Below are 22,755 nucleotides of genomic sequence, written 5' to 3'. Positions count from 1 at the left end.
TCTTTCTCTTGCGCCTCACCGAATGATACCCGGGACCTTTTCTGCATTGCGGTAGTGCTTTTGCCACTACCCAGGGTTTCTCCTGCCATCGTGCATTTGCTGACGCGGAGGCTTTCGATACTTTCCACCAGAATTCCCAATTGAAAGGCGGCGCATACGAAGTATATGATAATCAAACGCCACATACAACGAGCAGAGCTCCTGTGATCCGTGCCGTCCCTCGATGAAGCCAGGCATCCGCCCGCGGACGGACCAAACGATCGAACAAGTACATAGTACGAACCTTCCTAGAAAAGGGCTGATCTCGTCCATCAAATTGCCACACTATTGTGTCTGATTTTCTAATTTACAACCTAGCCTTGACCTCATCTCTAACAACTAGGCCAAACTTGCCATCCTTTTCCTTGTCGCGCAATACTCTTCTCAAAATCTTGCCTGAAGGACTCTTCGGTATCTCGCTAATAAACTCAACCTCCTTGACCCACTTGTATCTGACCTTCTTCTCCTTGACGAAAGCGATGATTTCTTTACCTACTGCTGTACTCTCTTGTATGCCAGGCTTGAGTACTACGTACGCCTTTGGCAGCTCTCCAGAGTAGTCGTCCCTTATGCTCATGACAGCAACATCCTCGACTTTAGGGTGGCCGAGCAGCAAGTCTTCGAGCTCGGCTGGAGCAACGCCAATACCCTTGACTTTGATGAGTTCCTTGATGCGGTCGGATATGTAAATCATACCTTCCTCACTGATAGATCCGCGGTCGCCCGTGTGTAAGAAGCCGTCTGCGTCGAATGTTTCTCTGGTAGCTTTTTCGTTGTTGAGGTATCCCATCACTACCTGGGGTCCGCGAGCAAGCACTTCACCATCCTCGCCGATATCTCCCTCTGTACCATCGTCCTTGATGATTTTGACCTCGGTGGAAGCAACTATCGCGCCTCCAGAGTGGGCGTACTTGTAATCGTACTTATCAGGCGGATGAGCAGTAATGCAAGAGCAGGACTCAGTCATTCCATAGCCTTGCTTGAAGCCCGTATGCGGGAATTTTTTCTGCAGCTGGTCGATGATTTCTTCAGAAAGCGGAGCGGCGCCGGAAGAAAAGCGAACAACGTGACTGAGATCGTACCTGTCTACGAGCGGGTCGCGGACTAGCCGAATGATAATTGGAGGTACCAGTAGAAGCTCCTTTAGCTGGTATTCGACAATAACGTCTAGTATTTTCTCCATTGAAAACTGCGGAAGCATGACAACTTCTGCATTGATGAGAATTGGTAGGTGCATCTGATGAACCAAGCCTGTAATGTGGAAGAGTGGAAGTACAGCCATGACCTTCTTCTGAGTTTCGGGTGTTAACTGCTGCACTTGCAGACACTGTGCGATAACGTTCTGGTGACTGATCATGACGGCTTTCGGTAATCCAGTTGTTCCAGATGAGAAAGAAAGGAAGCCACAAACATCCTTGTTTTTCTTCCCAGGGGGGATTTTGAAAGCAGTTGTCTGTCCAGACTCGCCATATGATTTTCCCATGCGGATCAAATCTTGGACCGTAGTGTAACCAGGCAGCTCGCCCTCGAGCAGGAAGATGTTTGATTGAGGTATTCCTGCAGCCTTTGCGCTTGCGGATGCGATTCCCATACTTCCGGGTGTGGTCATCAATAATTTTGCATCCGCCGTCTTGAGTGCAAACGTCATCTCCTCAACGTTGTAGGCCGGGCTTGCGCCGCTGATCTTCGCACCCACACGGAGACCGGCAAACATTGCTACCGGATACCATACTGTATTCTGGCTAAAAAGAGCCACCGTATCTCCTTCTTTGAGGTTGTACTCTTTGACTAAAGCTGTAGAAATGTATGTAGAGTACTTCTTTACATCAGCCCAGTTCACACGTTCTTTCGTGATGGCATTTTGGAAGCCGGCAAGCTCGCTGGGTGGATAGTTATTGATTGGTGAGTAAGGCGAATTGAAGAGCCAATCCCAGTCCGTCAAGTCGGTAGGTACTATGTTTGTTACTCAATGCGTCATTCTCAAACATATAAGCAGTTCGGGGTTACGTACAATCGATAGGTGGTTGTTTTGACTTGAAGATTACCATCTTGGCTCAATGAGTACCTTGAACGTTCAAGAAGACAATATCTTGGTCAAGACCAGTGTATATGAAGTCAAAGTAGAAGTGACGCAGTTTGATAATGAATGGTGCAAAGCAATAAGTGAAGTTGAAGAACAAAGATTTTTGAGGCGGGAGAATTCATTGGAGCTAGCAGACAGATGGGGATCCCCATCCTCGGTACATCTATCGCCATCGGATATGCAGCTCTCAATACGATGGCGGAGCGGGGATAAAGGCCTGTGTAAGGCGGGGTTGGATACACTACCCGAGTCATCTCAAAGCGGTTAAGATCGCCGCCCCCACTGATACCTTCCCCGATAACACCTACATACGCAGGGGTGTACATACGTATGAATTACTTCACCGCCACCCAATGAGCCTTTTGAAGGGTTATTTTATTTTATTTTGCAAAGGATACACTGTGTTGACTCTATCCATTGAAGCTATTCTTCTGCGATCAAAAAGCCTCCACATCCCAGTACTGTAATCATCGACCACACCAACATGTCCGAGAAGTCAGAAACACCTGAGCACGACACCGTCCTAAGAGTACACTCAAACAAAGATCTCCGCATAACCCTAATCGGCGCCGGAACAATCGGCCTCTCATTCGCCGCATACCACCTCACCCACCTCCTCAGCCCCTCCCAACTAACAATCTACGACACGCGACCAGACCTCGAGCAGCACATTGACCAAAACCTGAGCGAGCTCTTCGCTGACACCCCCGCAAAAGCAGCAATAGATAACATCCGCGTCGCGACCTCTCTCGCCGACGCCGTCTCTGAAGCGCACATTATCCAAGAATCCGGACCAGAGAATCTCGCTTTCAAGCGACAGCTTTGGGCTCAGGTCGAGCAACATGCGCCGGAACACTGTCTGCTGTGGAGCAGCACGTCTGGGATCCCGGCATCGGCGCAGGCACAGGATATGAAAGATAAGTCGAGGTTGCTAGTCGTGCATCCGTATAATCTGCCACATGTAATGCCGTTGCTGGAATTAGTTGCGTCGCCGCATACGTCGGAGGACGTCATTAAGAGGACGCAGCAGTTTTGGGTGGATAGGGGGAGAGTGCCGGTACATATCAAGAAAGAAACGACGGGGTTTGTTGCGAACAGATTGGCGTTTGCGCTGTTGCGTGAAGCCGTGCATCTAGTGAATGAGAATGTGGTTTCTGTGGAGGAGCTGGATAGTATTGTGGAGAGTAGCATGGGCCCGCGATGGGCGGTTGCAGGACCATTTAAGAGTTATCATGCTGGAGGTGGGCCAGCGGGGTTAGAAGGCTTCTTTAAGAACATTGGGGGGACTGTGCAAGCTTGCTGGGACGATTCAGGGAAGCCGAATGTTGGTGATGGGTGGGAGGAGAAGATCTTCAAGCAAGCACAGGAGGTGTACGGTCAGGTCGATGTTAGTGAGCGAGACAGAATAACAAGAAGGGTGTTAGAAGTGCTGAAAGAAGAGAAGAATCGGAGCGCCTGAAATCGTGGGAACTAGTGAATAAATTTTCTCGTCTAGATATCGTTTCACACCACCAAGAACTCTACAACCTAAACGCCAAAACCAGTTGTATCGCTTACGTGATAAGGTACAAACCCACGATCAAACTAGGTCCAATAAAAATACCAAACCAAAATATAATGTTACCCAGCGTATCTCTTCCCTTCATATACCTACTCTTGCAAAACGCCGCCTGGGGTATCTGTGTAAGCTGAAATGCAAAGAGGTATCCCCTGACCTTCTTAAAGAGACAAAACATGACGACCTCGTGGACGACGGCGCTCAGAAAAAAGGTAAAGAAGGTAGCCTGCGTCCTCGACATGTGGAAGAAGGAGATTGAAGAATGATAGACGTGTCGAAGCAAGAAGTTGTGGACAGGTCTGTTCCAGTCGCGAGCATACTGGTCAAAGGAGATGGAATTCCACCATGGACCATAGAAGCCCCGGTCGGCAAACCGTGTGAGTTCCGCTAATACATTGAGGAGACATTCCCAGATGACGTAAAAACTCAGGAGTGATTCGAGAAGCATGGGGAATATCATATCAGAGACTGGTGAAGATGACGTTAGCAGATAACATCAAGTGTGAAGGAAAGACTACTCACCAATCCATGGAAACTCTTTCCATCCTTGATCAAGTGACATGCCAGCTTCTTTCCGTCGAACAGTTTCTACGACAACAGGGTAGATATACGCTTGCGAGATGATGATCATGACCCAAATGCCACCCAGTGTAGCTGCCGACTTCTCGGCAACGTACCACCAGTTGATACGATCCTGGCGGGGATACTCCAAGTCGTAAATGAGCGTGGGGAAACATGACCATTCTAAGAAATTGTAGAAATTGAGGTTGTTAGGATAAATGTTGTCCGTTGTCGTGCATTTTCCACGTAGGTCCTCGTTGAGGATTGTAATCTCAGTGTTCAACACGCGGCGGAACCCCTCGATTTGTTCCGAGTCGAGCGGCTTTCTAGAATCAATAGCTTGACCAATACTTGCGATTTCCAACTCTTCCTCAGACAATCGTGGAGAGTATTTGCGCCCTCGGCGGATCAGATCGCCTTCTTTGGGTTTTCCAATGCTGGTAACAGTTGACGCCTCTGGAAGACGCGTCATTTCAGTCGACCCTTTTTGCGATTTCATAGTATCCAGCTCTCGAAGCATATCCTGCAAAACATTCCGTCGTCTATAAACTCGCGATACTGCTCATAATCAGCTCGACCGTCGGTATTACAAAAAGAAGACTTACAATAGCCGTTGTAGAACGCATAGGCGTGCTGCTTCATCAACAGCACAAAGACATGCAGAACAATGAAGACGGTATGGGTCCAAGGCCACTCACGCCAGAAGGTAATCCAGATGAAAGTACAGGTAAAGAAGGCTTGCCACAGCGACTGGATAATCCACCCTGAGCCATTCCACGTCAAGTAGTCTTTTGCAATGGCTTTCTGTAGGAAGAACCCAAAAATGGTTGTTGCGCACATTCCAAGATCTGTTGCAAGCATGATGAAAAGGTCTTTGTCGACCATCAGATGCAGGATCTCTGCATCTCCAAAGATAGAGCCTTTGGTTCGGTAGTTGCCGGCTGCGATTCGTATGAGCAACAAGGCCATGGCAAGCCAGAAAAGAGTGAAGAACCCATGAAAGGGCGACTGTGAAGCAGTTGCATTTTGGCGATCGAACGTTGTGTATTGCTGGGTGAAGATAAGATCTCTTGGCCGACCCTTGGTCTTACGGTTCAGCTTCTCAGCCTCCCGCCGAAGTCCAGTTTGTAAAGCTTCTTGAAACCCGGGGTCTTTGGCGGTGAATTTATACTCGCCTTTCTTTCCGGATTTTTCTAGCACGACTTCGATGCTCTTTCGGCGATTGCGTTGCCTTTCCTCCACATGGGTTTCCGAGCTGCTTTCATCAGAAGGTATAGCGGTTGTGCTACGGCTTCGGGATTCTATCCCATGGTCTTCATTTTGCTTCTTTGATCTGAGAACGCCATCAACATCCAAGGCACTAGATGAAATTTTTGGGTTCCACGAGTCTTCGCGGTTGATGGGTGGTCGCGTTGACAGGCCTCGTAGTGCGTGGGACATTGTTGATGCCCCATTCGTCAGAGATGTTAGATCAGTCTTATCGCTTGTCAAACCAGGCGTGTGACTACTCTCCATCGCTCACCAGGCTGTTGGAAAGAAACGTGATGGATTCACCAAAGTGGGCGTGTTGAAGTGTAGTGTTGAGGTATAGGTTGTCGGCCGCTGGAAGAGAACGGTACCGTGGGTACATGTTTCCTTGGGACGGGACTGTCGGAACGGATGTTTCGCAAGCTCGGTCCAGATGAGGCAATCAAGTCAGACGGCACTTGGATCCAGTAAGCACACAAAAGTATATATCGCAATAGCTGTCCGGACGTACCGAAGCATAAAGTACACGGTCGTGTCCGAATGGGGCTTCACCCAAAATGGACATGATGTCATGCCGCGCCTTATAGTAGAGCAGTACTAGCAGTGCATGTGCATCGGTTCCTGCAGTAAGCCAAGTCACGTGTTCTACTACAAGCTAATCCAACACGAGGCTGAAGCGTGACCTTCTACATGCATACTCGAGTCCCTTGATATTTCAGTTTTCCAGACAATCCTGTTCCACCTTTAATGGCTGCTGACCACGACACAGCCCCCCGCACAGCCTCGTTTTGTTGTCGACCGGAGCCGAGTACATATGGCGTCCTGGGCATACTGAACTCCAACATCCAACACACCAACTCTCCTGCTTGACTGCAAAGTCAATAGAACTTCAATAACCCATTCTTTCACAGTATGAAGCATTAATACACCATTTTTTACATTCATGATGACTGCAGCGATGCCATATGAATGTGTCCCTTAGTCTCGCTGCTGCTACTGTTGCCGCAGCGACATTGAATACCTGTTTAGTAAGGCGACCAACATGGATCCTATTTTCATTCCATGGCACAACTTCACCCAGCCGTGATTCGTTCGATACGAAGTGGCTGCTCTAAAGCCGCCAAGCCGCAGCGTCACAGCGTAGCAGCGCAGACAAGCCACAGCATAGATCAGATGGCGGATCCGTTCAATGGAAATAGTCTATAAAGGAAACCGTTGTGCCGAACCATACAAAGTACATCACTTAGGGGATCAACACTTAACCATTGTTCCCTTTACACATCTGGAATCCTATTATCTTTGGCGGCTCAGTCGTCTTTCTCTCAGTTAAAGCCTGATACACCACACACAACTCCCTCATGGCACCAACAAGTAGCAGCCCGAACCTCTCAAAAAGGTCGTTCTGCCCCGACGCATTCCCAAACTACACCATCCAAGTCTATCTTGGCTATTACCTCGTCTTCCTTATCATCTTCCTCGCAATCTTCATCGCCTCGTTCTTCATCCACAAAAGGAGCGGTGGCGCAGGAAAATCGTTAATCGGATTTGCCTACATACTCACATTGCTCCTTGCAATTGTGTAAGTCCCCCCCACCTTACCTCACACCTTCCTCAGTTTTATCTTTTATTTGCGGAAGGCTGATAGTCAGAGAAATGTAGTTCCCTAGCCCTCGACCTCACATCTCTCCTCCGATCCCAATGTCAAACTGGAGGTCTCCAGGAAATGCGCGACATGGCCCTCGCTTCCAACATCATCGGCTTCATCAGCATATGGGGCATGCTGTTCCTTGTCGTCTACCAAGTAAACATCTCACTCCGCAAACAACTCGGTTCAGCCGTTATGATGTTTAGAATCATCTGTCTGGTGATGGTAGGCGTCATGGGCCTTATCTACATAGCTTATATCAGTTTATCCAGCTACCTCTGGATCTCGGCACTGGGTATGTGGAGTGAAGAACGATATAAGCTTCTGCTATCTTCGCATCGGCTATCGCTGGCGGTGAGAGTGCTATATACACTTTGTGTCATCGTGTCGGCGGCACTGGCTACTATGACGCTGTCTGGGCTGCGGAGAGCGCAGTTAGCTGCTGGCGTAAGTCATACTTCCATTTCAAAAAACGTTACCGCGCTTTACTAATGGTATTGCTCAGGATCTCATCGGTTGGGTCGCTGCCCTCCACATCTTCATGTTCATCTGGTCCAGCCTATCCATAGTGCTGCAGGCACTAAGCCTTTACACCGAAGGCTTTGATCCCCACACATCGATAGCCCTGTCGTATGTTCTGACTGTGTTCCAAGCGCTTAGCTTCGTTGCGCTATTGGGGATTGCGAAGCATACGTGCTGGAAACAGAGCCATAAGCCGGTGCAACATGTTCATGCGCCGGTTATGCAGGGGCATACGGCGTATGTGCATTGATAGCAGGTGTATCGTCAGGAGATGCGTGTGATTGGACATGCTACTTACTGAGTAAGCGAGATGATCAAGAGGAGGAGTGGAACTAGATTTTTTCCTTTACGCTGTTATGTATAAGCTAAACCCAGATCATGACCACCATTATTATGGAATAATATTTTCAATGAAACCGCCTACAATTCATAATGCACATCCTGTATGCTACACTACATCAGTCCTATTATGCAAACATGTCTAGTGTCAAATGTGTTTTTTTCATAAGACCTACTATAGCTTACATGGGCAGCTGTGAGAAATGCTAGAGACGTAAACAACGCAGAGTAGATTTAATATATACTTTTTAGTATACTCCACTAGCATGTACAATGTCGTCATTCAAGAAGTTAAACCCCCCTGCAAAAGCCTGTACCCGGCCCTTAGTCCACCTTGATAGATCTATAAATCTTGAGTGTGAATAGCCAGCTGGCAAAGAAGCCAATTGTACCTGTTCGTCAAGTTAGCTTCTTCTGCTTTTTCAAATCGGGTTGCAAGATGTACTTACCAGTGAGAATGAATACTAGCGCACTAAGCAAGGCCGAGTATCCAAGGTACACCACACCACTCGTCCAGCTCGTCCAACTAACATCCTTAATCCAGTAGAGCAAGCAACTGGCAAACACATACACGGCGCTCGCACCAGCGGTGAAGAACGACCGCCACTGCCAGTGGTAATTCTCTGCGCAGAGCAAAAAGTAAATCATCAAGACGGTAACAGCAGCAGACGTGATAATCATGAGGCCAAAGCAGAGGAAAAGGAAACCAAACATGTAGTAGACTTTTGAGAACCAGATCGAGTTCATGATGAAGTAGAGTTCGACGAAAATGGCGCCAAAGGGGAGTACACCAGCCAACGCCATGGATGGAATAGGTCGCAGGTAGCCTCCAGCCGGGGGGATTTGACGGGGGATCTGGTTGGTGCGAACAGGTGGTTCGATGGTAGCTTGCTTAAAGCCAAACCAGGAACCCGCCAGACTGAGTGGGACCGAGATGACAAACCAGATAATGACAACGACTAGCATTGTGGTGAAAGGCACTGCTCCTGATGCTCCGCGGCCCCAGACGAACAGGTTCATGAGGAAGAAGACGCTAAAGACGATTGCTGGGAGAGCGACGGGGGTATAGAAGAAGCAAAGTTTCCAGGACTCTCCTTGGAAGAATTTGTAGACGCGCGCAGCGGCGTAGCCGCCGAAGAAACCGAAGAGTGTGTAGAAGATGATGATGACGGTTCCGAGGGCACCGCGATTGCTGGGAGAAAGGAAGCCGAGCAGCGCGAATACTATGATACATGTTAACAAGAGGCGTACATATCGAGCCTTGGTGTACTTACCTATGGTCAGCGCCGTCATGGCAAAGAGCTGGGCGCCGTTGCCGATCAAGACTGAAAGAAGTAGCGGATTCTTTGGCGGCCTGAATACATCGCCGTGGACCAGTTTCCAGCCCGAATCATCAGCAGTGTCATCAGCATCTCCTGTCTCGCCAAAGTCTTCGAGTGCAAACTGATCCAAGCGGTTGTATCGCGCAATATCCTTCTTCAGGGTACGAACAAGGATCGTACTGACCATGCCAACGAGGAACACGACAATCACAGCCGAATTGATGAGAGAGAACCAGTGAATCTTGGGGTCGTAGACATGGAGATATTTGTCCCACCGAGTAGCAAAGGGAGTCGGGCTGCTCCTCCAGTATACGCCATAAGTAAAAACGACCATGTTCTCGTCGTCGTCTTTGTCCTTTAAAATCACTGGTGTCTGTCCACTGCAGGTAGCCTGGGTATCACCCTGTCTCTTCGATTCGGCCATTGAGTATGGGTCGACCAGCACGCCTACTACTCGGAAGTTGCCTGGCGAGGCCTCGTGGTAGTCGATGACGATGTCGTAGTGATTGTTGAGCATGGGTTTCTCCTCATCCACCAAGCCCAATGCAAAGCCAGGCTGGTAGAAGATCTGATCCGAGCCGGGCTCTCGCAATGACTGTGCCGCTGGCAACCCGTCTATTAACCAATTGAGATCATAGCCCTGGTATATTCTGTCATTCACGAATGCCGCATCTTTGCCAGGGTACGGAGCCTCGCAAAGAAACTTGCAAGTCTCATTGACGGCCATCTTCAGCTCAAAAGGGCTTGTTTGTATACGGTCGCCGAATAGTATGCTCCCCAGACTCTCGCGGATTTCCTTTGGTCCATCTTTTTCGCGACAAAAGTGGAAGGGCGGGTAGTAGTAGTCGAACGAGAAGACGGATCGTATTTTCGGGTCATTTTGCGAGTCGGCTGGTGTGAGGCGATTGACGTACAATGGTACGGCGTCTCCGGTCTTGTAGGTTGTTGGCGCGGTGCCTGGAAAGTAAAAGGCCGATGCGGGCGAGGGCGCTATGGCTAGTAATGACACCAGTAAAGCGCCAGAGGAGGATAGATCAGAGCGCCGCATCTTGTGTGTTTTGCCGTCAACACAGCAGAGGAGCGCAACAATTTATTGTGAATGTTGTGTAGTGGGCCGATATCCGGCTGAGAAGCTGGGCGGGATGCCGATACGTAGCGTTTACAGTGATGATGGCGCCGACAGTAGATACGAAGGGATTCGGGTTGCGTGGGGGGAGTCTAGATACGTGAGCTGTCCATAACAGCCAGGCGACAGAAATGTAGCGAGATTGGAAGTAATGGCAATGTGGTGTTTTCTGAAGCTACACAAGCCGTCCCTTGCTAAATGGTTACGTGAGAGCGGCCTAGGGAAGCTACGCGTATGCCAAGCCTTGAGCCACCGTTTCAGTAGACAGGGGTCTCGACTGAATTAGAATACATCCATGTTCGCCTTCACATCATACCCTGCACAGGCTCGAGAGTCCCAACATGCACGTCTAACAGTAGCAAAAGCAGGGCGCACAAATACCAGGGCCTTGGAAATCCATTGTTGCATTCTACCCTCAAGCAACCAAATTGTATGAGCTGTTTATACGTACATCAATCATGATGTCCCAGTACGCCGAGGCGAAGTCAACGTTTTCCGCCCCTGGCAGCAAGGGCACGATGGCACGCCCGAATCCCACAAATGCGCTGTGATATCGACTATAACGAAACAAGAATAGGAAACGACCTTGGGTATCAACCCTCCTCTTCAAACAAGACCATCGTAGAGAGACAAGGCCGAAACAATGGTCTCGTCGCGCTTGGAACCCTCCTTGAATTCAGCCATGTCTAAGCTACCGTTCTCGTCCTTGTCCATCATCCGGAAGATCTTCTTGACGCGCTTCTCGGGTGTGTCTTCGTCTTCTGGGAGCTTGACCATGGAGCCAACCTGCATGCTTTAGAGATGAGTCTATCCTGGCGCCGATGTATACGTACCATTTTGTAGATGGCCTCTACAATGGCCAGCATCTCCTCGTAGCTTATCTTGCCGTCGCCATCAATGTCGTACAGCTGGAACGCCCAATCCAGCTTGTCCTCCATCTTGCCACGGCTGGTGACACTCAGCGCGCAGATGAATTCTTTGAAGTCGATTGTGCCTGACTTGTCTGCATCAAAAACGTTGAAGACATAGTCTGCAAACGATGACGGATCGCCGAACGGGAAGAATTGCTTGTAGATCTTCTGGAACTCTTCCTTGGTGAGCATACCCGACGGGCAGTCCTTTAGGAAGCCTAGACATGTATACTCAGCCACAAGCCGCTTACTTCAATCGAATCTATGCGCACCTTTGTACCATTGCTGTAATTCTTTCTTGTCGAAGTGTGTTGCTTTCTGCAGATCGGCCAGCTCCTGCTGGGACAATTTACTCTGGCTGTAGTATCGCACAATCAGCAGCTGATTCTGAATCTCGAGGCACGCTATGTGGCAGCACAGCCCCAGGCCCTTCTCGAACTCGCGCACGGCATTCGTCAAGGCAACTCTCTGCATGTCCCTGTAGTGCGCATGTCTAGCCTCGCCCAGGTGGGGTGGGTGAAGGTGATGACGGCGCGCAAACTTGAGGGGCAGATGCCGGTGCCCAAGAAAGGGTCTCGCGAGTTCCTGCGAAGGGATTGAGGGCGCAGACGGTGCTCGCGCATGCTTGTCGCTGCGGTTGTAGGTATCGAGTCGCGGTTGCATGCTCGCGCGGGCTGGGGCCAGGAGCGGGGTTGAGGCACGGATACTTTGAATTTGGTCCAGAAACCATGGCGAGATCGGGAGCAGCGTACAGCCTTGACCTGGAGCAGCGTATATTCGGGACAGAGGGCAGGAGTTGTCCGACGTCGAGGTGGGAGGCGCCGAGGCCCCGCCTTACAGAAGCAGCAAGGGAATGAAAAGCCAAACTTACGATTTACCCATGGCTGGACGAGGGTTGGATTACCGTGAGTGGAGATTTTCTAGGAACGGGCGGGGATACGTATGTAGGGGAGAAGCGGCTAGGCAGTGGTAAAAGTGTTGGTAGGCGGAGCAGCACCAAAGTATGGTATGTGATGGTAGTGGCGGACCAATAGATAGCGGGGCTGCGACAATGGCTCTGCAAGCAAGGGGCGTAGCGCTCTCTTCTCAGGCTGAGTAGGTGTAGGGACAGGCAACGGTGAAGGGTGACGTGACAAGCAGCAGACGACTAGGTCAGGACGGGTAAGGCAGCGGATGGAGGGTGGTGGGAGGCACAAGATATGTATACATAATATGACGCGGGATGGCAGCGGAGATTCGCCTCCGAGCGGACAAGCAGCGCGGGTCCAGACAGTGGACGGGGGACTGGGGCCCTTGTGGGCAGCGTCGTCGTCATGTCCCGCACTCGCATGCTTGTCCCGGGCCTGGCAGAGCGCCTATGCAGTATGCATAGTAGGGTGTATCCATATCTGTGGCTGTCCATCATGCTGTCAGTCAGGTTTGGGCTGCCTAGGGCCGGCCATTCAGCTCTACGCACTACGCACCAGGCGCGCGACCTGCATCCATCCCAGCCCTATGACCCCATCCCATCCTCGGCCACCTGCACCTGCACCTGCGCCTCCGCTTGCGCATCATCCGCGCCTGTCCTGTCACGTGCCCGCGCGTGGTCCCTTGTCAACCGCTAGCGGGCGCGCCAACCACTGCTCTGCTGCGTGGACTTGTGAACGTGTGAACATCCGTCTCACCCCCACCGCTCATGGACGACGTTCTCAATGAGCAGTTTGGCAGGGTCGAGAGGGCCCTGACCACCCTGATTGACTCAATTGCCGCCTACAATCCAGCCACTCAAGCCGCAATCGACCTCGTGGCCGCTGATGACCAGCTGAGCGACGGCCTCGACCAACGTGCGCATACACACCCTGCCCCGCGCTTCCCACTGGCGCTGCTCGCTGACATGTTGTAGTCGCCAAACACCAAGCAAACCACGGCCGCATCCAAACCCTGCGCGCAGAGGCAGATGCTCTAGAAGCCCAGCTCAGAGACTCGGTCAGGAAGCTTGCCGAACTACGTCGCGAGCTTTTCAACACGCCCGCGACGACCTTTTCTCCAGAATCGCGTGCTGTGCCATTTGATGAGCTCCTACAGTACGCCACCAACATCTCGAGGTACACTGTGCCCCCGACATATCGCGAGCGCCTCCCTACCACCGACAAGGACGACGACGATATGGGCTCGAGTGGTGCACCCACTAATGGCATGAACACGCCCGCCATCGTGTCAGACGCTGTAGACCTACCCAATGATAGCTCAGAGGCACAGAAGGGGGGCGAAGATGCAGATGGAGCTGTCCCTGACATCACTGCCGAAGAGGAAGAGTGGCTCAGGAAACTGAAAGCCAGCAATCTGGCATGGTACCCCTGGCCAAGCACCGAGAAGATTCGTAACGGCATTCTCTATCGTCTCTCGTACTGGCGCGAGAAGGGCAACGACCTGGACCAGTTCGACATACCAGCGTATCTAGAAGAGCAAAGAAAGAAGGCCCTGGGTAATGAGGCGAGTTTGGAAGAGACTTCAGCGGAACCAACAGAGGAACAACCACATCGGGAAGCCGCAAGGCCAACAAGGCCGCTTAGTGCCTTTACAGGTCTTGATGATATGGACGAAATGTAAGCAGTTTGGCATTGGGGCTCGAGACTTGCGATACATAAAGCTCTCACCCAGTTATCCTCAGGTGTTCTGTGCTGCTTCTCGTGTGTAATTGTCAACTCTCTCGTGACTTAACAGTATAATGTCAGTGATGTGAACCCATAAGATTCCAAGAGCAATGACGTCACTAGATGCTGGCAAATTCCTTTGCCTTCAGTTTTTAGGACAGACATTTTATGTGGATTGCCCTACTGGCATGTATATAGTCCTGCACGTTGTCGTGCAGGCATTTGAAGCCTTTACACTCAGGAACTACTCAGATAAACCCTGTAGCTTTAGTCCAAATGCGGTTAGTACCTGAATTTTCGGGGAAACCGTGCTCAACTTTTCTCGAACTTCGCAACGCGACATGAACTTCAACTCACGTACTGACAATTAACAATAGAAATGGGTAGCAAGACGCAAAAGAGGGAGCGCGATGTGGACCAGGTTGAAAAGGTGGACGAGGCGCCCGCAAAACGGCGCAGACAGAGCATTGATGATCAGGTAAAGCTCTCGAAGCTGTACGTGGATCTGGCCGCAGAGGAGGATGACATTCGCTTTGAAGCCGCCAAACAAATTATTGTCAGGTTCGCTCCTGAGAACAAACCAGCCGCAAAGGACGTTGAGGAAGCCCTAGTACGACTTATAAAAGGCTTATGCAGTCAACGCAAAGCAGCCAGAGTTGGATTCTCACTCACATTGACCGAGTTTCTCCGCCAGATCTTTGGGGAAAAGAAGAGCGAAATCGAAGGTCTGGAGCTCGATGTAGCATCCATCATTAAAATGGTTGAGGACAAGACGAAGCCCAAGGGCAACGTGCCAGGAAAAGTAAGAGAACGACAACAACGGCACATGTTCTCAATGCTAATTTCCATAGGAACGACGAGATCATACAATCGGAAAACTTTTCGGTTTCAAGGCTATCATGCAATCATCGATTCTAATTGAGCCCCAGATTTCTTTGGAGAGCTGGAACAAGCTACTAGACCAAGTTTACAAGATGGCGCGCGACATTCCTTGGCTACGCGAAGAATGCGGCATGGTTCTTGTCGAAGCAGTGAGGAGCTTGAAAGGCCAGTCACAGTATCAGAAGTGTGTCGAGGAATTGCTCGAACGCCTCAACTCATTCCAGCTGATTTTAACCCCTGAGGGTGTGGCTGTATGGCTCACCGTCAAGGAAAGCTATCCCGAGGCCCTTTCAGAGGGCGTCTGGCATACCAAAGATCCCCTATCCAAAAAGGAGCGCTCTCGCTTGGCCAAAATCTTAAAGGAAGACTTCAACAAGACCGAATCAGAAGCCGGGAAGAAAGAAACCACAAAGACTGGAACCACGAACCCTAATCCGTCCTTTACCTGGGACCTAGCGTTCGCTGAGATGCTGCGCAGAGACGAGGCAGCAAAAGAAGATGCCCAGAACAAACCAGAATTTCCACAATTCTGGATTGACACTGTGGATGGTAAGTTTATGATGGCAAGGAAATATTGTTTCCTTGCACGACTAACATAATGCAGGCAATCTCTTTTCTTCTTCCGCGTCCCATGAACGCAAAGCCTGGGGGTTCAAGCTACTATCCAGCATGGTTACACGAGTGCCTGATTGGGCTGTGCCAGCACTTTTCAGTCCCAACCTGATGCGCACCCTCATCAACCAGAGCAAGAAGGAGGACAGATTTCTCCACTCGGCCGCATTAGCGGCGCTGAGTTCAGTCCAACTTCGGGTTGAGCAAGAAGACGGAATAGCATTGCCGATCTTCGTTGCGCTAACATCAAAGAATGGAAGTGTTGAGTTTGACCGCATCACAAAGACGAAGACACTCGAGCAAATTCTTTTATCAGCGGACGATAAGAGCTTGATGAAAATCATACGCCATCTCAAGTCGTTGATCCTGCGTCCAGAAAGCGAGGATCAAGCGGTTGCTGACAGCCGTAGACAATCCATCGCGGACTTACTGCTGAGCACGGTCAAACTCTACAAACGATATGAGAAGTTCAACGAGAAAACCTTCAAGAAGAAGGTTGCTCATAGACAAGAAGGCCGCCCATTGGATGAAAGAAAATCGAATTGGCTCCGAGAGACCTTGGAGACGCTGGTAGAATGTGCCTATTTTGTCCCTGCTCAAAACGCAGAAACCAAAAAGATGCCACTTCCGCCTGTCAGCGATCGCAGTAGGACGATATTCCAGGAACGTCTCTCTTCTTGTCTGACGAAGCTGCTTGACGTCAAGCTTGGAAACCGCGCAGATGTCGCGCTACTGGTCATTGATATGATCAAAGCTAAGAGTGGAAAGTCTTCGAAATTGGAACTTGTCTTGAAGGCAGACCCCTCCATTCTGAGTACCATTAAGCAAGCATCAGCGACTCTCGCCAATATTTCTGAGGCTGTAAGTACAAGTTCTAGTCTCATTTTTGATTTGACTGACACAAAGTTATAGGGCTCGATAGCTGGCAACGAAATGGCTGCGCAAGGCTTCATGCTTTTGTACTCGCTTACGCTTCTACAAGTCTACAATGGTGAAGGCGACGCTGTTATGATGCTTGACGACCTCGATGCTTCGTACAAAGCTTTTGAAGCATCTCGAAAAGCTTCGTCGAAGAAGAAAAAGTCTTCAACGCCCGACGGCCAGAATGCCTTTGTAGAGATTGTGCTCTCGTTCTCGGGCAACACACGCACATTGTTTCGTCGCATAGGAGAAGAGGCATTCTCTATCTTTGCTTCGGAGATCAGTGCTGATGGACTCCGATCGCTGACCGACATCCTGGATACGGAAGAAAATCTAGAAGGGCAGAGGGAACTTTTCGACCAGGGTGATGAAGACGTCGAGGAAGATGAATCAAGCGACGACGATGAAGATGGAGATGAAGTGGACTCTGACGTGGAGATGATTGATGGAGAAGAATCCAAAGATGCTTCTGAGTCAGACTCCAGTGATGGTGACAGCGACAGCGAAGGAAGCAGCGATGGCGAGGACGACGAAGAGGATGCCGAGCTGACACAGTTTAACAATATGCTGGCCATGACTCTTCAGACGTCCAAGCCGAACGTCAATGGTGATGCAGCAGAAGAGACATCAGACGAGTCGGACATGGACGATGAGCAGATGATGGCGCTGGATCCACATCTCAGCAAGATTTTCAAGGAAAGGAGCAAGACAGCAAGTAAGAAGAAAGAGCGGGAGGACGCCAAGCAAAACGTGGTCCAGTTCAAGTCAAGGGTACTTGATCTACTTGCCATATATATGGAGAAGCAATACTCGAACCCACTCACACTGGACATTTTACTTCCAGTGCTTCGCCGCACTCGCGCCAACGCAAACAAGCAGACGGCCGACAAGGCAGCTAAGATGCTCAAGACCTTCTTCGACACTCGCACAAAACATAAGGCCCCTCTACCAAAGCCAGAGAGCACTGAGCCTGTGTGGGAACTGCTAAGGGGTATTCATGAGGAAGCAAAGCTGGGTAACGGGGCCAAGGTCCATGCAGACGCATGTGGCTCCGCTAGTCTGCATGTTGCAAAGGTGCTCGTTGGCATGGATAGAGAAAACTATGCTGGTGTGGTGGATATATATGCAGAGACACAGAAGCAGTGGTTCGCAGACAAGAAGTCTCCTCTCCAACCTGTGCTTTTTACGCAGTTTCAAAACTGGTCCGTCAACGCGCGGCAACAAGGAAAGTGAGTTAGTGGTAAAAGTAAGTCTGGGTTGTAGTCCAATAAAGTAGTATGTGATTGGTCAACACTTGAAGTTCTGACTGGTTTCTGTTCATCAAAATCCATCATCAAAGCCGATTACATGTGATGTACCTTCGTCATGTAAACTGCAGAAATTGTGCAGTCACGTGGAGCTGCTTTCCAACTGCTGTACAGTCGTTGGTGGCGGTTCACTCATGTTTGAGGTCAGTGGGAATTGGAAGGTCCCCACTAGTCTTGCCCCGCGGCGGGGGTCTTCGGTAGCCCTAACGTAGCTGTCTGCCATGTCGTACCAAACATTTCTAGACTTGAATCCAGCAATCAACGCCATATCTTTTCTCCACACAGCTCGCTCACAGACATGGCTTGCAAGCACGTCAACGCATCCGGTCAGTTCTCCTATGGCTCTGTCTAAGCAAAGCCAGCATTTGCAATAACGGATTCAAGGTGGCAATCACTCGAGTGGACGGCCTGTTGCCTTGGATATGATTTTCCGTGTAGCTTTGACTTCAACGAGCGATGTACTGACATGAAATAGAGCTGCGGCCCCCAGGCCCCATGCAGTCGGTCTACAGGGAAGACTGTACTCAGTGCTTCGACTCGATCGACGACCCCACCGGCCTCGATGTCTGCCTATACTGCTTCAATGGAGGCTGCACGAGCGATCGCAGCCATGCTCTCCTTCACGTCTCGTCTACAAACCATCCGATTGTCCTCAACATTAAGCGCACACGAAAGCGAGTCCAGCGCGACGAACCGCCCCAGAAGATGACAAAGCTTGCTGTGGCAGCTGAAACCGAATCCGACCGCTACGACACTACAACTCAAGTCAAGTGCTACGAGTGTGGAGTTGACGACATCGATAAGAGCTCTGGAAAGCTTCCGGACATCGTCGACGCGGTTCTCAAGGCCAACACATTCGCCAAGCAGCAAGAGGTCAAGGCATGGGAGCAAGAGCTGACCGCTTGCGAACATACGCTGTGCCTCGAGCAGGATGCAGCACGGCAAATTGAGTCTCAAAAGCTGGGCCATTGCTCAGAATGCGAGCTGAACGAGAACCTGTGGTTATGTTTGTCCTGTGGTAACTTGGGTTGCGGTCGTCAGCAGTTTGGTGGCGTTGGTGGCAACTCACACGGTGTTGGTCATACCAAATCAACGGGCCACCCAGTTGCAGTCAAACTTGGTTCCCTCACTGCTGACGGTACAGCCGACATCTACTGCTATGCTTGTGACGAGGAGCGCATTGATCCAGAGTTACCGGACCACTTGGCGCATTGGGGCATCAACATCAAGGACAGGGTGAAAACGGAGAAGAGTCTCACTGAGATGCAGGTTGAGCAGAATTTGCGATGGGACTTTGCCATGGTGACGGAGGACGGAAAAGAGCTGCAGCCATTGTTCGGACCAGAACTGACGGGACTAAAGAATTTGGGCAACAGCTGCTATCTCAACAGCACGCTGCAGGCTCTGTTTTCGATGCCAGAGTTCAAGGAGCGGTATTACTTGCCCGACCAGGCGCCACCTGATGCAGCACTTCCTGCAGAAGACCTGGAAACTCAGTTGCGCAAGATTGCAGATGGCATGATCTCTGGTCGATACTCGAAGCCCGACACCGACGTCATTACCAACGAGCAGAGTCCGGAAATCCCGCACCAGCGCGGTCTTGCGCCTGCGATGCTGAAGCATTTGATTGGGCGAGGCCACGCCGAATTCTCTACAATGCGGCAGCAAGATGCCTTCGAACTGCTCCTGCATATGCTTAAGCTCATCTCTCGGTCACAGCACGTTGCACCCCACAAAGACCCTGTCGATGCTTTCCGATTTGTTATGGAGCAGCGGCTACAGTGTGTTGGCTGTAAACGCGTTCGGTATAGGACAGACGAACAGGAAAATATTTCGATTCCTGTGCCTATTCGTAGGATACCGAAGGAATCGCAAATGGACGTCACTGATGGCAACGGCAAAAAGGAAGAGAAAGAAGAGTTTGAACCTGTCTCGCTGAAGGAATGTATTGACATTTTCACGGCTGAAGAACTGGTAGAGCTTACCTGCAGTGCCTGCGGTAGCAAGGATGGTTTCACAAAGAGGAGCATGTTCAAGACCTTTCCGTCGGTTTTGGCAGTGAACGCAAGACGCTTTGAGTTGGTGAACTGGGTACCTACGAAGCAGGATGTGCCAGTCATCGTTAACGACGAGCCATTCTCGTTTGATGCCTACAAATCAAACGGATTGAGTGAAGGGGAAGAACTCCTTCCCGACGACGTTGATATGGGGGGAGTTGGAGGATCGGCAGGCAAGTGGATCCCCAACGAGGCGGCGCTATCGATGCTCGAAGCCATGGGCTTCCCAAGGGTCAGGTGTGAGAAAGCGCTACATGCCACAGGAAATGAAGATGCTGAAGCAGCGTCAAACTGGTTGTTCGCGCACATGGAGGATCCTGATATTGATGATCCCGTCGACTTCAATGCTGGCTCGAGTGGGAACACGGCTGCTGCATCTGCTATTGACCCCGAAAAGATTGAGAACCTAGGTGCTATGGGCTTCAGCGCTCCCCAGGCACGACAAGCTCTCAAGGAGACAGGTGGCGACATGGAGCGAGCTGTAGACTGGTTGTTCAGCCATCCGGATGCACCCGGTGACTTTGAAGAAGGCGGCAGCTCTGATGCCCCTGCTGATGCGACGGAGAAGGCATTAGCGGGTAGTGACAAGCTGCCTGCGAACTTCCAGTTGCAGTCGATTGTGTGTCACAAGGGAAGCTCGATCCATGCTGGGTAAGCTAAACAATCTAGAAACATCGCTAGACGGTACTGCACATGACCATGAACTGACACCACACAGACACTACGTTGCATTTGTCCGCAAGCAACTGCAAAACGAACAGTCGGCCTCGTGGGTTTTATTCAATGACGAAAAGGTGGCCAAGGCTGCAGACGTAGAGGAGATGAAGAAGTTTGCCTATGTGTATTTCTTTAGGCGTTTGTAAGACGAAGGGTCTAGGTCTTGCATCACGGACTAGCATAGCGGACGCGGAGTTGGCTCGGATTAGCATTGACAGTTGTAGCATAGCCAAAAGGAGCTGTGTTTGAGGCGATGGCTTTTGCCCAATTGTTAGCATTGTAGAGATGAAGCAGATGCGGAATGTATTAATAGCAAAAGTTTCCATGTGATAAGTATGTCGTGGATGGAAGCGTCTGGGCTCTGCGGCGACATAGAAGCTTTTGGCTGATGATGCATGTTCTCGGTCGATCAGTGGAACCGGAGAACCCAGACCAAAACTAGCCACCTTTACTACGAGATACAGCACCATGACAAAATTATTTTGAAAAAAATTTGACGAGACGAATTCGCTGGCTCTGCATTTATTATGCCGAAGTGCATATTAAGTAAATACTACTAGTAGTGTTGTAACAGCAATGAAAGCTTCAAGCGGGCTTCATTCTGTCGGTGCTGGGCGGTTTATCTCCGACTCGATTGGCCGACCATGAGACATGTGCTAAGTGTGGGGTAGTTAGCGCACAGATTACGTCGCCGATCACGCTTTTCCGCGCAGTACTTCTATTGCCCGTCGCCATCTATCATCTCCGCCACACCTACACACACATCCCAACACCTACCTGCTCCCACAACAACTTCCAAATATCGATTTTTTAACAGATAAACTGCGCATACCGAGTCCATCATCATGTTCAGAAGAGTCGCAGCAGCCGTGCCTGCCCAGGCCGGACGAGTACTTGCAACCGCCGCGAGACCCAGCATCGCATCACCCATCCGCACAGCAGCACCTGTAGTATCAACAGTCGGAAGGCGACAATACCACGAGAAAGATAAGTCACCCTTTGTCTACTTGGCCTGAAGATGGATGGCATGGCGATATCGGAAAGCTTGCAAGACTCACCTATGATTGGGCCAATCTTGTTCGATAACAGCAATTGTATGAGAACGCTCAGCTAACATGCGCAGCACTGCTCGACCACTATAACAGGCCACGAAATGTCGGCTCAATGACAAAGACTGACAGCGATGTCGGCACCGGACTCGTCGGCGCACCCGCATGTGGCGATGTCATGAAGCTCCAGATCCGAGTCGACCCCAACAACAACACCATCAGCGATGTCAAGTTCAAGACATTCGGATGTGGTAGCGCAATTGCCAGCTCGAGTTATCTGACCGAGTTGGTCCGAGGCATGACATTGGAGGATGCGGCGCGGATCAAGAACACAGAGATTGCCAAAGAGCTCTGCCTACCACCTGTAAAGCGTGAGTTTTTTTTCGATCCAAGGTTATGTGTGATAAGATGATACTAACTAGCTGTAGTGCACTGCTCTATGCTTGCCGAGGATGCCATCAAGTCCGCTATCTCCAACTACTATACCAAGAACCCCAAGGCACGACAAACAGATCTAGGCGGCAAGTCGGCGCCGTTGCCAAAGGTTGAAGTCGAGACTGTGTCCTCTGCGGCGGCCTAAGAAGCATGTTTAGCATAAATTGATACCGAGGATACCAAAGGAAAGAGTGAAAAGTGGCCTATGAAGAAACCTGATATTTAGTCTCTCGTTACTTGATGTATCGATTGGGTCAAGGGCGTTTGTGTGTTAGGAATGTTGGCTTATTGTACAGGCAAGCCGAAAGAATACCTAAATTATCATCGCAATGAACAAAAACACTTGAATATTGAGATATATCAGTTTGGCTTCTTCGTGAAGTATGTGTGATGTGTTCGACAAAGGAAAAGAATGTTCCCAATGGCGTAAGTGACAGGGCTGAGAAATGTTAAATACTGGTGCGGAGAACTGGCGGGGAACTGGCTATGTAAGGTGAGAATCACGCCATGCAGGTGCTCCAGATCTCATTGTCCATCTGATTGTGCGTTTGTGTGATAGTGCGGTGTGGACCCATGACGCGTATTTCTGGGGTACGGACCGAATGACTGTTTGCTGCTCTTGCTCAAACATAGTCTTGCGATGTAGTAAAAGCACTGTTCTCTATCCACAGGCCCATATTCGGTGAGCAAAGTAAACGTGTTTGCCAATGACGTTGTGGACCCTCTTACCTAGTACCGTTCGCGACCTCGGTCCTTAGCACATCGACACTCATGGACGGCCTACACGC

At 50.3% G+C, this 22,755-nt stretch overlaps 8 protein-coding genes across 8 annotated transcripts; 4 read left to right on the top strand and 4 right to left on the bottom strand.

The window, feature by feature from the left end:
- Positions 1-295: 295 nt before the first annotated feature.
- COCSADRAFT_113032 (uncharacterized protein) lies at positions 296-2,235 on the bottom strand. The gene is made up of 2 exons (XM_007699809.1): positions 2,051-2,235; positions 296-1,992 (listed from the first exon to the last, which is right to left on the bottom strand). The coding sequence occupies exons 1-2, from the start codon at positions 2,085-2,087 to the stop codon at positions 347-349; spliced, it is 1,683 nt and encodes a 560-aa protein (XP_007697999.1). The 5' UTR covers positions 2,088-2,235; the 3' UTR covers positions 296-346.
- Positions 2,236-2,423: 188 nt separating this feature from the next.
- COCSADRAFT_299170 (uncharacterized protein) lies at positions 2,424-3,628 on the top strand. The gene has a single exon (XM_007699808.1). The coding sequence runs from the start codon at positions 2,607-2,609 to the stop codon at positions 3,579-3,581; it is 975 nt and encodes a 324-aa protein (XP_007697998.1). The 5' UTR covers positions 2,424-2,606; the 3' UTR covers positions 3,582-3,628.
- Positions 3,629-3,675: 47 nt separating this feature from the next.
- Positions 3,676-5,681, bottom strand: COCSADRAFT_158622 (uncharacterized protein; the record flags this gene model as incomplete). The annotated part of the gene is made up of 3 exons (XM_007699807.1): positions 3,676-4,148; positions 4,203-4,799; positions 4,847-5,681. 3 exons carry the CDS (start codon positions 5,679-5,681, stop codon positions 3,676-3,678), a joined length of 1,905 nt encoding a protein of 634 aa, XP_007697997.1.
- Positions 5,682-6,795: 1,114 nt separating this feature from the next.
- Positions 6,796-7,906, top strand: COCSADRAFT_179781 (uncharacterized protein; the record flags this gene model as incomplete). Its single annotated transcript, XM_007699806.1, has 3 exons — positions 6,796-7,068; positions 7,149-7,581; positions 7,640-7,906. The coding sequence occupies exons 1-3, from the start codon at positions 6,848-6,850 to the stop codon at positions 7,904-7,906; spliced, it is 921 nt and encodes a 306-aa protein (XP_007697996.1). The 5' UTR covers positions 6,796-6,847.
- Positions 7,907-7,963: 57 nt separating this feature from the next.
- COCSADRAFT_179780 (uncharacterized protein) lies at positions 7,964-10,613 on the bottom strand. Its single transcript, XM_007699805.1, has 3 exons — positions 9,270-10,613; positions 8,445-9,218; positions 7,964-8,387 (listed from the first exon to the last, which is right to left on the bottom strand). The coding sequence occupies exons 1-3, from the start codon at positions 10,363-10,365 to the stop codon at positions 8,320-8,322; spliced, it is 1,938 nt and encodes a 645-aa protein (XP_007697995.1). The 5' UTR covers positions 10,366-10,613; the 3' UTR covers positions 7,964-8,319.
- A 364-nt stretch (positions 10,614-10,977) lies between these two features.
- Positions 10,978-12,221, bottom strand: COCSADRAFT_299148 (uncharacterized protein). Its single transcript, XM_007699804.1, has 3 exons — positions 11,627-12,221; positions 11,277-11,572; positions 10,978-11,229 (listed from the first exon to the last, which is right to left on the bottom strand). Exons 1-3 carry the CDS (start codon positions 12,015-12,017, stop codon positions 11,050-11,052), a joined length of 867 nt encoding a protein of 288 aa, XP_007697994.1. The 5' UTR covers positions 12,018-12,221; the 3' UTR covers positions 10,978-11,049.
- Positions 12,222-12,908: 687 nt separating this feature from the next.
- On the top strand, positions 12,909-20,850 carry COCSADRAFT_188840 (uncharacterized protein). Its single transcript, XM_007699803.1, has 10 exons — positions 12,909-13,177; positions 13,237-13,939; positions 14,206-14,268; positions 14,375-14,789; positions 14,839-15,418; positions 15,474-16,342; positions 16,394-17,631; positions 17,953-18,035; positions 18,185-20,417; positions 20,485-20,850. Exons 1-10 carry the CDS (start codon positions 13,030-13,032, stop codon positions 20,627-20,629), a joined length of 6,477 nt encoding a protein of 2,158 aa, XP_007697993.1. The 5' UTR covers positions 12,909-13,029; the 3' UTR covers positions 20,630-20,850.
- A 253-nt stretch (positions 20,851-21,103) lies between these two features.
- On the top strand, positions 21,104-22,329 carry COCSADRAFT_35035 (uncharacterized protein). The gene is made up of 3 exons (XM_007699372.1): positions 21,104-21,470; positions 21,610-21,903; positions 21,961-22,329. The coding sequence occupies exons 1-3, from the start codon at positions 21,329-21,331 to the stop codon at positions 22,110-22,112; spliced, it is 588 nt and encodes a 195-aa protein (XP_007697562.1). The 5' UTR covers positions 21,104-21,328; the 3' UTR covers positions 22,113-22,329.
- The last annotated feature ends 426 nt before the right edge of the window (positions 22,330-22,755 follow it).

The sequence above is a fragment of the Bipolaris sorokiniana genome, assembly GCF_000338995.1.
Source record: "Bipolaris sorokiniana ND90Pr unplaced genomic scaffold COCSAscaffold_4, whole genome shotgun sequence".
Lineage (NCBI taxonomy): Eukaryota > Fungi > Ascomycota > Dothideomycetes > Pleosporales > Pleosporaceae > Bipolaris > Bipolaris sorokiniana.
This window is presented reverse-complemented; position numbering and strand designations above follow the sequence as displayed.

Bases quoted from the DNA above. Each gene is read 5' to 3' on its own strand.
- COCSADRAFT_179780 (XM_007699805.1), bottom strand. From the start codon at position 10,365: ATGCGGCGCTCTGATCTATCCTCCTCTGGCGCTTTACTGGTGTCATTA. The intron at 9,219-9,269 runs GTAAGTACACCA...CATGTATCATAG, and splicing joins CATGACGGCGCTGACCATAG to TATTCGCGCTGCTCGGCTTC. The intron at 8,388-8,444 runs GTAAGTACATCT...CTTGACGAACAG, and splicing joins GCTAGTATTCATTCTCACTG to GTACAATTGGCTTCTTTGCC.
- COCSADRAFT_299148 (XM_007699804.1), bottom strand. From the start codon at position 12,017: ATGCAACCGCGACTCGATACCTACAACCGCAGCGACAAGCATGCGCGA. The intron at 11,573-11,626 runs GTGCGCATAGAT...ATACATGTCTAG, and splicing joins ATTACAGCAATGGTACAAAG to GCTTCCTAAAGGACTGCCCG. The intron at 11,230-11,276 runs GTACGTATACAT...TAAAGCATGCAG, and splicing joins TAGAGGCCATCTACAAAATG to GTTGGCTCCATGGTCAAGCT.
- COCSADRAFT_299170 (XM_007699808.1), top strand. From the start codon at position 2,607: ATGTCCGAGAAGTCAGAAACACCTGAGCACGACACCGTCCTAAGAGTA.
- COCSADRAFT_35035 (XM_007699372.1), top strand. From the start codon at position 21,329: ATGTTCAGAAGAGTCGCAGCAGCCGTGCCTGCCCAGGCCGGACGAGTA. The intron at 21,471-21,609 runs ATAAGTCACCCT...CATGCGCAGCAC, and splicing joins GCGACAATACCACGAGAAAG to TGCTCGACCACTATAACAGG. The intron at 21,904-21,960 runs GTGAGTTTTTTT...AACTAGCTGTAG, and splicing joins CTGCCTACCACCTGTAAAGC to TGCACTGCTCTATGCTTGCC.
- COCSADRAFT_113032 (XM_007699809.1), bottom strand. From the start codon at position 2,087: ATGGTAATCTTCAAGTCAAAACAACCACCTATCGATT. The intron at 1,993-2,050 runs GTACGTAACCCC...TAACAAACATAG, and splicing joins AAAACAACCACCTATCGATT to TACCTACCGACTTGACGGAC.
- COCSADRAFT_188840 (XM_007699803.1), top strand. From the start codon at position 13,030: ATGGACGACGTTCTCAATGAGCAGTTTGGCAGGGTCGAGAGGGCCCTG. The intron at 14,790-14,838 runs GTAAGAGAACGA...TAATTTCCATAG, and splicing joins AGGGCAACGTGCCAGGAAAA to GAACGACGAGATCATACAAT. The intron at 20,418-20,484 runs GTAAGCTAAACA...GACACCACACAG, and splicing joins GGAAGCTCGATCCATGCTGG to ACACTACGTTGCATTTGTCC.